Source organism: Labeo rohita, chromosome 7 (assembly GCF_022985175.1).
Source record: "Labeo rohita strain BAU-BD-2019 chromosome 7, IGBB_LRoh.1.0, whole genome shotgun sequence".
NCBI lineage: Eukaryota > Metazoa > Chordata > Actinopteri > Cypriniformes > Cyprinidae > Labeo > Labeo rohita.
This window is the reverse complement of record NC_066875.1, coordinates 7,955,395-7,967,602: the sequence shown is the minus strand read 5'-3', so window position 1 is coordinate 7,967,602 and position 12,208 is coordinate 7,955,395. Positions and strand designations below refer to the sequence as shown.

The 12,208-nt window shown below is 36.3% G+C and overlaps 1 protein-coding gene and 1 pseudogene across 20 annotated transcripts in view; both read left to right on the top strand.

Annotated features, from left to right (window-relative positions):
• The window catches only part of mical2a (microtubule associated monooxygenase, calponin and LIM domain containing 2a), a 75,624-nt gene extending 70,721 nt beyond the window's left edge, over window positions 1-4,903 (top strand). For 16 of the 20 annotated variants that reach the window (XM_051114594.1, XM_051114593.1, XM_051114592.1 and 13 more), the window contains 2 exons: window positions 592-668; window positions 760-4,903. In XM_051114594.1, the coding sequence (XP_050970551.1) occupies window positions 592-668; window positions 760-1,137 (455 nt within the window). In that variant the 3' untranslated portion in view covers window positions 1,138-4,903. The remainder of the gene's footprint in view (window positions 1-591; window positions 669-759) is intronic. The other 4 variants (XM_051114602.1, XR_007828064.1, XM_051114600.1 and 1 more) reach the window with 4 other exon arrangements.
• Window positions 4,904-9,105: 4,202 nt separating this feature from the next.
• LOC127168079 (serine/threonine-protein kinase pim-2-like) lies at window positions 9,106-11,486 on the top strand (annotated as a pseudogene).
• Window positions 11,487-12,208: the final 722 nt, after the last annotated feature.

Sequence of the window (12,208 nt, the reverse complement as noted above, 5' to 3'; positions counted from 1 at the left end):
GTGTGATTATTATGTATATATAAATACAAACACATTCATGTATATATTTAAGAAATATTTACAAGGATATGTATTTATTATAATTTTTATATAATTTATTATATATAAATAAAAATATGTAGTACCTAAATAACATATTTTTCTTAATATACATTAATTTGTGTGTATTTATATATACATAATAATTACACACAGTACACATACATATGTTAGGCAAACTTTTATTTTGCATGCAAATAATTGTGATTAATCGTTTGACAGCCCTAAAAAAACATATATATATATATATATATATATATATATATTTTTTTTTTTTTTTTTTTTTTTAATAAAGCTGTATTGTCAAATAGCATATCAATGTATGAAGCACAGCTCACACTAAAGTCACCTTCAAACCAAGCGTATTTGCATTACCAGGTTGGACTTGAGTGTAATCTGCATGGAGAACTTTTCCATCTTCACAAACGAACTCCACAACGCTTCAATTCCTATTGAAATGACTTGATTTCACCCACAATATTTAACAGAGCAATGGTAAATGTGACCACACTTTTACATAATTGATTATAATAGTTTCTTTTGTTCCTGTAGGAAAGCTGTACTGCAAACTCCACTTCGCTCAAAGGAAACCCTTAGTTAAGAATGGGAGGACACCAATTCTGCACACGGTAAAAGCTCAATTATGCTTAATCTCTCTTTTTTAAAATAAATAATCAATAGTTGTCTTACAGCACGCCGTTCCTAATATTTTTTCTTCAGACGAGTAATGATGACACTCCCGGTGGCTCCAGCTGGAGTCCAGAAGGACGTGAGCATTGTCTCCAGGACGAGTCTTCAGGTATTCTGTCCTCGCTGAAGAGAAGCCTGCGCTGGCCGCTGCACGTGAGCCAGACTGTGTGTGCTGTGCCTCGTCGTGTGTTTAACTGGCTGCATGGTAAAGTGTGGGCCACAGGAGTCCACCTGAGGGATAATGCAGAGGATTACGTCTTCCTGTACGAACTGCTCAGTGTGAGTCTGCCTCTTCTCATGGTTCTCCATGAACAGCTTGTCCAAATGTACGCAGATGCCGAACCTCTCGATCTACAGCCTGTACAGCGCTGGCTGGAAGAGCACATGGCCCACTGGGTCTTAGCGTGAGAGAAACATCATCAGGTCCCTTTAAAAGGGTTAATATGTAGATGAAAATGGCTGTGGACTGAAAAACACAACCTTGAGATAGAAAGTAACAGATGTTTTCATGCACAAAATGATCTGAACTTGATCTGAACGGCGCATCAGCATTCATTTCTTACTTTTTCTAAAAGTAGAAGTGAAATGGCTTGTTTTGGAGTGTGCGTAGTTTGGGTAAAGAGATAAAAGTGTCAAACGCGGAGTGAACTTCAAGCACTTTAATGAGTGAGCTGCCTTCATATGCACGATTAAGAGTGACGTTCTGCTTTTAATTATTAATGAACATTTTTTATTGAGACTGCAAGTTACAAAACCTGACTGATCAAGCTGCAAGCACGTCACGTCTACTCTGTTAACCATTCACGAATATGGAAGTCACACTATTCTCGCATGTTTACACTTCATATGAAAAACATACAGCAAACATACAGCTGTTAAAAGGAATGTTCCAGGTTCAACGCAAGATAATCTACTGACAGCATCTGTGAAAATGTTGTCGACTACCACAGAAAATAACTGCATCTCACCCTTATATTGTTAAAACAAACAAGAATTACAATGGAAGTCTATGGAACAAGACATTTCAGAGGGTTTAAAGTGGAAATGTGCATCTCCTGTAGTAATTCTTCAAAACAAAAGTGAGTTGTCTAAAATTGCCAAAAAGGTGACATTTTTAGTGGTTTAACACACTAGACTATGTTAAAGAAATGGTTCACCCAAAAAAATGAAAATTACCCCATGATTTACTCATCCTAAAGCCATCCTAGGTGTATTTGACTTCCTTCTTTCAGACGAATACAATTGGAGTTATATTAAACAACTGTCCTGGCTCTTGCAAGCTTTATAATAGCAGTGAATGGCTGTTGAGATTTTGAAGCAAAATAAAGTACGTCCATCCATCATAAAAAGTACTCCACATGGCTCTGGGGGTTTAATAAAGGCCTTCTGAAGCAAATCGATGTGTTTGTGTAAGAAAAATATGCATATTTACAACTTTATAACCTGTAATCTCTAGCTTCCGCTAACTGACGTATGCGTGTTCATGAGAGAGTGGCGTATGACGTAGGCAAAACAAAACACTAGTCACAAATTAAAAGTCAAAAATAAGTATTTGTAAGGAAAAATGTTGGAGGATTTCGATATAGGCCAAAAGGAGACTGGTTTTTCAAAACTTTTCCAAAACCAAATATTCTCACCTTACGCTCACCTTAAGCTTACACTACACCTACGTTAATAACGTCCTGCGTCATTCACTGGAACGCCACTCTTGCGTGAACACATGTACAACATTTAGTGGAAGAAATTATGGTTTCTAAAGTGGTAAATGTAGATATTTTTCTTACACAAACGCATCAGTTTGCTTCAGAAGGCCTTTATTAACCTCTGGAGCCAAGTGGACTACTTTTTAATGATGGATGGATGCACTTTATTGGACTTCAAAATCTCAACACCCATTCACTGCCATTATAAAGCTTGGAAGAGCCAGGAAATTTTTTTAATACAACTCCGATCGTAATCATCTGAATAAAAGTAAAAAGTCATCTAGGAAGGCTTGAGCTTGAGTAAATCTTGAGGTAATTTTCATTTTTTGAGTGAGCTATTCTTTTTAACACAGTGTGTTGACTTGTGCATGGGCTTTCAAAACTATGTGATAATTTTTGAACGTGTAATCCTGTGTTTTGTCTGGTCCTGTAGACTTCCATTGTAAGTGCATTACTGTAAACATGATTTTTGCTGGATTTTACAATTATTTTCTGTGTTAATCAGTATATCACAGATGCTGTACATGGAGCTCATCTTAAAGTTTAACTTTAAGCTATAAAGACAGTCTGTGCTCTCACACGTGTGCTGTATATGTTCAAGGGATGCACCGATATGGACATTTTAGCAGATAACAATGATTATTTATATTTTAATCCAGTTGCTGTACTGGTTGATATTACATATACAAAAAAATCCATTAAAAATCCAGATTTGAATTAGGTGCAACAACAGAAAACATTTAAACCTTTTGAGTAAAGAAATTTGTATAACAAGGATAATATATTAATATCCAAAACCTTTTTTTTTTAATACAGGGTCTATGATCATTTGGCCTTTATTTATTAATTGTGACCCTGGACGACAAAACCAGTCATAAGGGTACATTTTTTGAAATTGAGATTTATACATCATCTGAAAGCTGCATGAGTAAGCTTTCCATTGACGTATAGGACAACATTTGGCCTGTTTGAAAATCTGGAATCTGAGGGTGCAAAAACAATCAAAATATTGAGAAAAACACTTTTAAAGTTGTCCAAATTAATATTATTAATCGAGTTTTCATATATTTACGGTATGAAATTTACAAAATATCTTCATGGAACATAATTTGTACTTAATATCCTAATGATTTTTGGCATAAAAGAAAAATAGATTATTTTGACCCATTTTTGGCCATTGCTACAAATATACCCGTACTACTTAAGACTGGTTTTGTGGTCCAGCGTCACAATTAAATATAGGCCTCTCAGCTTATTTTACTTAATGAACCAATACAGATAACATCAAAAAGTCACATTTACTGGCTAACATGACTACAGATATATCATGCATCCCTATATGTAACAAAGAGCAAATATGTAAGCATTATACTTTGTTCTCAGGCTCATTTTTAAAGTTCTCATGAACAGTTCCAAATGCACATGTATTAATGTCATTTGTTTACTCCTGTAGTCTCAATCACTCAAATTCATGTCACATTACACGCACCATCAAACTACTAATGCACCAGTACAGTACCTTTGGTTTGACTTGTGTCACACTTATGAGTCGTGGCAGAAACACTACTTGTAAACGTCCTCTCATTTGATTCACTGGACTGTGTATGCAGTTTCTTTTGATGTCATTTGCTACCTATCATGTGCTGTCTGAGGACAGAGCAATACTGTACTTGTAGATTTTACAGTAACACATTGAAGTGCAATTAAAATGCACGTTTTTATTCCAGTCTGAACTTACTGAGAAGTATTAATAATATAAAACATACTTTTTGTTGACACTGGAAGGCGATTGTTCGATTGTGATCTATTAATTGGTATGAAAGGTGATTGCAGATTGATCATCGAATGACATGCATGAAAATAAAGCATGGATGATTAAATCCACTAAATCAATTTTTGTGCATTAAGCGGCTCATTTCGAAACACTGTTTACAGGCTGCGTTTAATATGATTCACTTCTCATGTACGTTTCTCCTTTTTTATTCACTTGTAGTCCTTTTCGACCTCTCCACTGCATCTGCTCCTGACTCGCTGTGAGCAATGCTCATCCAAAGGTGATCGTCTGCAAGGTCACTTGTTGTGTCTTTGACCTTCCAGAGCCGCGTGTTTCGCAGCTGTGGAAATGCACGCTGCATGACACTAACCGTCTGCCTCTGATTCTTTCATCTGCACGTCACGTCTGACATGTTTCTCTTTTCTGTCTTTCTTCAAGGCTTGTTAATTACTTGCTCATGCAGCCTCTGTCTTTTTTTCGTTTCTGTTGCAGAGGTGGCTTACATTTCAGAAACCTACACGCAGGCGCCCGTGTGCCTCTATGAAAGCAGGTCCTTAGGCTATTAGTTAAAGTAGCACCTTTGATTTGACATGTTGTAAAACTGTTTGAAGTTTTTGCTGTTTGTTTTCCATTTGAAACATTTGTTGTTGCCTTATTTATGTTATACCATACACTTGCAATAAAAGAAATATCTTGTCATCAAAGTCTCGTCATTTTTACGTATTGTTATGTTCTAGCTGGTGTCTGTAACATTCATGCATATGAAATCCTTAAATAATATTATTTCATATATTTGGTGTAAGTTCTCCTGAAGACGAATTTCTTGCTCAGTGCATGAGAAAAAAAAGAAAAACTGCCTTTAAAGATATGTATTGTAATTAAACATGAAAACAGATAAGTAAAAAACTTAAAAGTGTATTTTGGATGCTTTCTTTTCACTAGTCTGAAAGAAGACAATGGTTTTAACCTGTGGTGTCTTAGAAATATAATATGGTCACTGGTCATGCATTCATATTTCTACTTTATCATGATTAAATTCACATATTGTTTTTACAGATCCTTTTTTTAGTATGGTAAAACAATGTAAATGTCACAATCCTGCATCCTTAAATCCAGCTCCAGAGTGATCTCCAAAATTCTTTCCATTACCAGACTCAAGTGGGTGAGAAGAAAATCCTTTCAAGACCTAGAAGTGCTGATAAGTGTTCAGAGTGACCCTGGATAAGACCACCTTTCAGCCTGGACGTTAGACAGATAGGGGATTTTGGGTTTGAGGTCAAGGCTGCATCACTTTCATGTGTGACAGAGTTTCTGCTCTCTAAAGCCTTCAGCGCTGTGTGGTCTTCATCATTATCTCACTCCATAGTTACAGTGTTGTGCTTCAGCATGGATACTATCACACAAAACACCAGTATGCTTCATATTTTAGGTGAGTGTGTTTGTTCTTAAAAGGCAGAGCCAAAATACATTCTGACATCTGTTTTAAATGTAATATATGCAAATAACACTACACTTTACATCCCTGAAGCTTTTTATTCACTAACTCCATATCAAGGCACACAAAGAAAGGTGGCTTACATGTTGCAAGTTCAGTTTAATTAAAACCTATTCATATTAATTTGATTATTCTGTTTACAGATGGGCATGATGGATCAGGGTCATTTCCATGGGTTAAACTTGACTGATGCGCAAGAGAAGGAACTATATTTCCTGTTGTCATGAACGAATGAATGAATGATACATTCATGAATAAAAGTAAGACCAATGAGTTTTAAGCCTCCCAGAAGCCTCAAGAGCTAGAGCTCTCAGACATGAACTGGAGAGAGTAAATATGGCCCATTATCGCCCTCAAGTGGTTTAACCAGAGCAGAACAATTGCAGAGCAATTCAGACCGGTGAAGTTTTTACTTCTAAATAAATGTTTATTATTATTTTGTGTTAATAATAATACAACAGTAATCTGTACATTTTAAAAGTGATTTGTGTGTATTTTTCCTTTTTTATTTTTAAGTGTCACACTTAGTCCTTTATAAACATCTCCAATTTTAAAACGTATCTGAGTTTTATTTCTTGTAAATATGACTTTGCTTGGTTTTTATGTTGTTGTCCTTATAAGGATGCCATCCAAATATATTCATGTGTGTGTTTGTATGCAAGCATGTACAGTCGAAGTCAAAAGTTTACATACAACTTGCAGAATCTGCAAAATGTTAATTATTTTACCAAAATTAGAGGGATTATACAAAATGCATGTTATTTTTTATTTAGTACTGACCTGAAAAAGATATTTACCATAAAAGATGTTTACATATAGTCTACAAGAGAAAGTAATAGTTGAATCTATAAAAAATGACCCTGTTCAAAAGTTTACATACACTTGGGGATTCAACTGAGGGACTCACATGCAACTATTACAGAAGGTTCAAACGCTCACTGATGCTTCAAAAGGAAACACGATGAATGAAGATGTGTACATTTTTCTTATTTTGCCTAAATATCCTTTTTCACTTATTACTGCCCTTCAGAAGCTACAAAAGATACTTACATGTTTCCAAGAAGACAAAATAAGCTATCAAGTTAACATTCAACATTCAAAAGTTTTCACCTCCTGGCTCTTAATGCATTGCGTTTCCTTTTGGAGCATCAGTGAGCGTTTGAACCTTCTGTAATAGTTGCATATGAGTGCCTCAGTTGTCCTCAGTGTGAAAAGGTGGATCTCAAGATCACAGTCATTGTTGGAAAGGGAAAAAAAATAAAATAAAATAAAATAAAATAAAATAAAAATTTGTGGGACCTGAAGGATTTTTCTGAAGAACAGCGAGCAGTTTAACTGTTCAGGACCAACAAGGGACTCATGAACAACTATCACAAAAATACAAAACAAAACAAAACAAAAAAACAGCTGTGGCGCATTCACGTAACAACACAGTATTAAGAATCAAGTGTATGTAAACTTTTGAATAGGGTCATTTTTATAAATGTAACTAATATTTTCTCTTGTGGACTATATGCATATATCTTTTATGTGAAATATATTATTCAAGTAAGTACTAAATAAAAAATAACATGCATTTTGTATGATCCCCAAATCTAAACACCAAACATTTTTGATGATTATCCTCTTATTGATATTGAGATTTCATGATTTAAATTATATTTGTTAATGGACAAAATGATTCGTTAGAATTTATTTATTTATTCGAGGGAAGTGATTACTTGATGTAAGATCAACAGAACAATGATCGATTTCAGTGTTACACGCATTCCTGTATTTGTTTATTTTTAAACTGGTAATCACAATTTACCAACATCCCAAAGCGTCGCTCAAGTAATTTAAGGAAATTAAGGTAATTTAAAGAAATAGAACGTTCGTGCGCGCAGTTTGACTAACAGCTTCACTTCGGATACACTGAAGTGTGCGATTTCACAGTTTTCTCATTCTGCAGTTCCCGATAGAGATTTACTTTCCCAAGTAAGCATCTGTTATCATGGCACTGAAGAGAAAAAACAGTTCTAGCGCTTGGGTGTACGATTTCCACCAGAGTACACCACCAAAATCCAGCACTATTGAGGCCGAAAACTATCTGCCCGATGGTGCTGGTGATGAAAATGAGATGTCGGCGAGAAAAAGGAGGAAGACGGAGAGTTTTGAGAAGCTGCTCCTTTATTTCTGTGACTGGAACGGCAGCTCAGGTCAGACTACTGCACAGATATATGAGAGACGAGTTGGGGGTAAATTCAATGACAGTTTGAGAATGTGTAGGCCTAACTGTTTCATTCATGGCTGTGTGAAACAGTTTGAGAATGTGTAGGCCTAACTGTTTCTCATCAAGTATGCTTTATATATGAGTTTCCATAAGTAAATGCTTCTGTTCTCTAGAATGAATTGTCATTAGTTAACATGGTAAAAATCCACCCCATATGAAATGGCAAAGGTCATGAACAGATTTTTATTCCAAGACATGTCATAAACAAATGAAAAATGAGTATGCGGTGTTTAATTATTATTATTGTTTGACTGACATATCCTTTTGTTTGTTAGGTCCCTCTTTAGATGATATTTCTCTGGAGTCCATTGACTGGTCTCTTGAGGATCCGTTTGGTGATCTTGAAGTCCTTCCTCCTGAAGACCAGCAGGCTCAAAACCCTCCACCTCCAGCATACAAACGAAAACGCTCGGAGAATGACCTTGAGGTATTGGCATTTTCGTACATTATTTAACTGGCAAACTGTTTTGTCTCACAATTTAAAGACATCTTGGTTTATATTATGCTCACTCTTTAGTGCACTTCGAAGTCCAGTCTTTTTATGTGTAATGTTCATAGACCCCTAACCCTGATTTGTGTTTTTTTTTCATTAGCCTGTTAGTGAGAGAATTGATAGTCAGGAGAGACAGAAGAGGAGAAAGAATAGCTTTGAGAAGCTGCCTTATCTTCATTTGTTTGAACGGAGCAGCAGTTCAGGTCAGAGTCAGAAAGTGGAGCACCAGACTGCTGCAGCCGTTGGTGAGAGACGGGATGACGGCAAATCCAACGACCATTTGACAACGTGCACCTATTTTCTGTACACTAGAGCTTTGTATAACTATACATTTGAGTATCTGTTAGAAACCTAATTTACAAATGATATGTTTTCAAGGATGACATGTCGTTCATCAAAGTATGGGAAATATCCACAATATCACACACTTTATCAAAATTCAACTGACGTTTGATCAAGACCATGATCAGATTCTTGGACATGTCATATATCTTTAAACACAGATGAAACCAAGCAGACATCTTTTATCATTGGCCGAAAGAGAAAACAAAATTCTCTCAGTACACCACCAGCATCCGGCACAAATGTGGCTGAGAACCATCTGCCCACTGGTGCTGGTGAAGAACAGGAGATGCCAATGAGAAAGAAAATGAGGATGGAGAGTTTGGAGAAGCTGCTGTCTCTAAATCCATTAAATGGAGCAGCAGCTCAGACCAGGGGACAATTTACGAGAGACAAGTTCAAGGTAAACCAAATGAGAAATTGGGAATGTCCTCTGTTTACTAGAACTCTGTACATCAAGAAAATTGAAAGAAAAAGGTTTTGCTAGATATAAGTATCTATTAATGGAAATCTAATTCATGAATAAGGGGAATTTTTCTGTTCCCAAAATAGAAGTGTCATTAATTGTCATATGTAAGTTGTTAAAAAACATCCTTTTGTTTGTTGTTCCCCTCTTTAGATCATGTCTCTCTGCAGACCATTACCTGGTCTGTAGAGGATCTAGAGGAATCTATTTCCAGTGATCCTAAAAACCATCCTCCTGCAGATGAGCAGGTTCAAAGCCCTCCAGCTTCAGTCCGCCACAGTCCAGTCAGTCCAGCTTCAGCTCGTAACAGCAGAGTGGACTTGACAAGTGAGGGTAAGTTTACTGCCACCAACGTTACGCACAATACTGTCAATGTTTGACACTTTGTCATCTATAACTGTTAATCTATTAACAGAAGACTTCCTGAGCCGGTATGAAATCGGCAAACTGCTTGGAGAGGGTGGAAATGGCTCCGTCTATGAAGGGAAACGCTTGGAGGATGGCCTTGAGGTATTCAAGTCATCTCTGTGTATATGTCCCTTATTTAGTGCACTTCACTAGTTGTAAATGCAATAAATGTTTTGTTTTGTCAATCAGGTGGCAGTGAAATTTGCCAGCAAGCCAAGGAACATGAAATACATCAGTGTTGTAAGTAGTCTACACTCACTGTCCGAACATACTGACAACAATTTGTCCAAGATTTGTTTGGGAAAGCAGCTCCATCGAACAATGATCTTTCTTCTAGCCTGGTCATCCCGCACCGGTTCCGTTAGAGATCGGCCTTTTACTCCTTGTTAATAAGGAGTCCAGAGTTCCAGAGATCATTCAGCTGCTGGACTGGCAGAACCAGCCTGAACGTTACGTCATGGTCCTGGAACGACCCTGCAAAGATCTGTTTGATTATACAATGCTTCAGGGAGGCTTCCTCAGTGAGGACACGGCACGGGTTATCATGGCGCAGACAACAAAGGCCGCATACATGTGCTGTCAGCGAGGAGTATTTCACAGGGACATTAAGCAGGAGAACCTGCTGATCAACACAGAAACACTTGAGGTCAAACTCATTGACTTTGGGTGTGGGGATCTCCTGCAAGACTCTGGCTATGAACAATTTTGTGGTATGTATTATGCATCACCTGTATTTTGGAACTTCATGTGGTATCCTTCAAATTGATATCCTGTAAAGCATACCTCATTTTTGACACATAATTATATTATTTAATAACACCAGATATTTTTTACAGTGTAAATGTTGTAGTAGTTCAGGCTTACTCATCAGACAAAATCTTTTTTTATTCAGGCACACTTGAGTACTGCCCACCTGAGTACTGAGTGGACCACAAGTACCACGCGAAACCAACTACTGTGTGGTCTCTGGGAATGCTCCTGTTCTTGTTGGTGTGCGGAGGTTTCCCAGAACCCAAAGACACAGAGTTGATTAATTACAAGTGGTTTAAGGATGAGTTGTCGAATGATAAGATGCCATTCATCACAGCAAAGAAAACCAACAACTGAGCCAAGTGGCTTTATAAAAGATGAATAATACAGAAATTATACTAGATTTTCTTGTAGAGTGTAGAATCTTACAGCTTAATATAAAGAGAGTTAACAGTAAAATCTGAATCTCTCATCTCTTCCTCTGTTACAGAATGCTGCCACCTGATTCAGTCCCTGCTGAATGAAAACCCAAGCCAGCGGATGGACTTGGAGGAAATTCTTTTACATGACTGGTTTAAAGTACTGAGCTACAAATGATTTTGAAGATATATGAAGCCTCTAAAACCATCTGACATCTTTCTTTAAAAAATGCATTTTTTTCAGGCTCAGATGTATAGGTTTCTACCTAAGTAACGGTAATTCTGATTGGGCTGAGGCTGTGATTTTAACGAGTTTGAAGTAAAAGTATCTGATGGACATATAATGTGTCGAGAGCATTCACTCAGTATCACTATCTCATTTTTTTTCAGAATAATGACTTGTTTTGTGCTTTTTTTTTTATGTTGAATCTGAAGTCAAATTTCTTTTTTAATGTATGACAATAACCCTGATTTCTGTATTCTTTCTTTTTTGATCCAGGTCACCAAACAGCCACAGAGGTTCTTCCATTGGCCTTAAACATTTGTGAAGCTGCCAAACCCTGGTAGCATCTGACACCTTGGTTTGAGGCAACAATTTTGGGTCTGGCAGTACTTCCATATTTGGTGACCCCATATGTAAATGCAATGTAAATAGTATTTAAAAAAATGAATGTAAAATGTTAATTATTATTTTTTATTGTTGTTGTTAACAAATTATTATTATTATTATTATTATTATTATTATTATTATTATTATTATTGTGGTTGTTATTGTTGTTTAAAATATATAATTGTAAAAAAAAAATTAAATACAAAAAAAAAAACTTTTTGTTTTTTTTTTTTTTTTTTTTTTTGTTACCCCTTTTCCACGGTGGTGTCTGTTCTTGTACCGGGTTCTCAGCCAGCACTCAGTGAATCTGTCACAAACAGCAACATGGTGATGGTCTCATATTAGTCTTCTATCTCCAGTTATAATAGCTATTTGCCACCAACTTTGTTCAAATGAAAGGTAGTCAGAGAATACATAAACTACAGAATAAAATATTGTTTTCCACCATTTTTGTGTATTTGAACCCTTTCCAGCAATGACTGTTTGATTTAGAGATCCATCTTTTCACACTGAGGACAACTGAGGGACTCATATGCAACTATAACAGAAGGTTCAAACACTCACTGATGCTCCAGAAGGAAACAATGCATTAAGGGCTGGGGGGTAAAAACTGTTGAACATAATGGAGATGTGTACATTTTTCTTATTTTGCCTAATATCATATTTTTTTCTTCATTTAGTACTGTCCTTCAGAAGCTACAGAAGATACTTACATGTTTCCCAGAAGACAAAATAAGTTAAATTTAC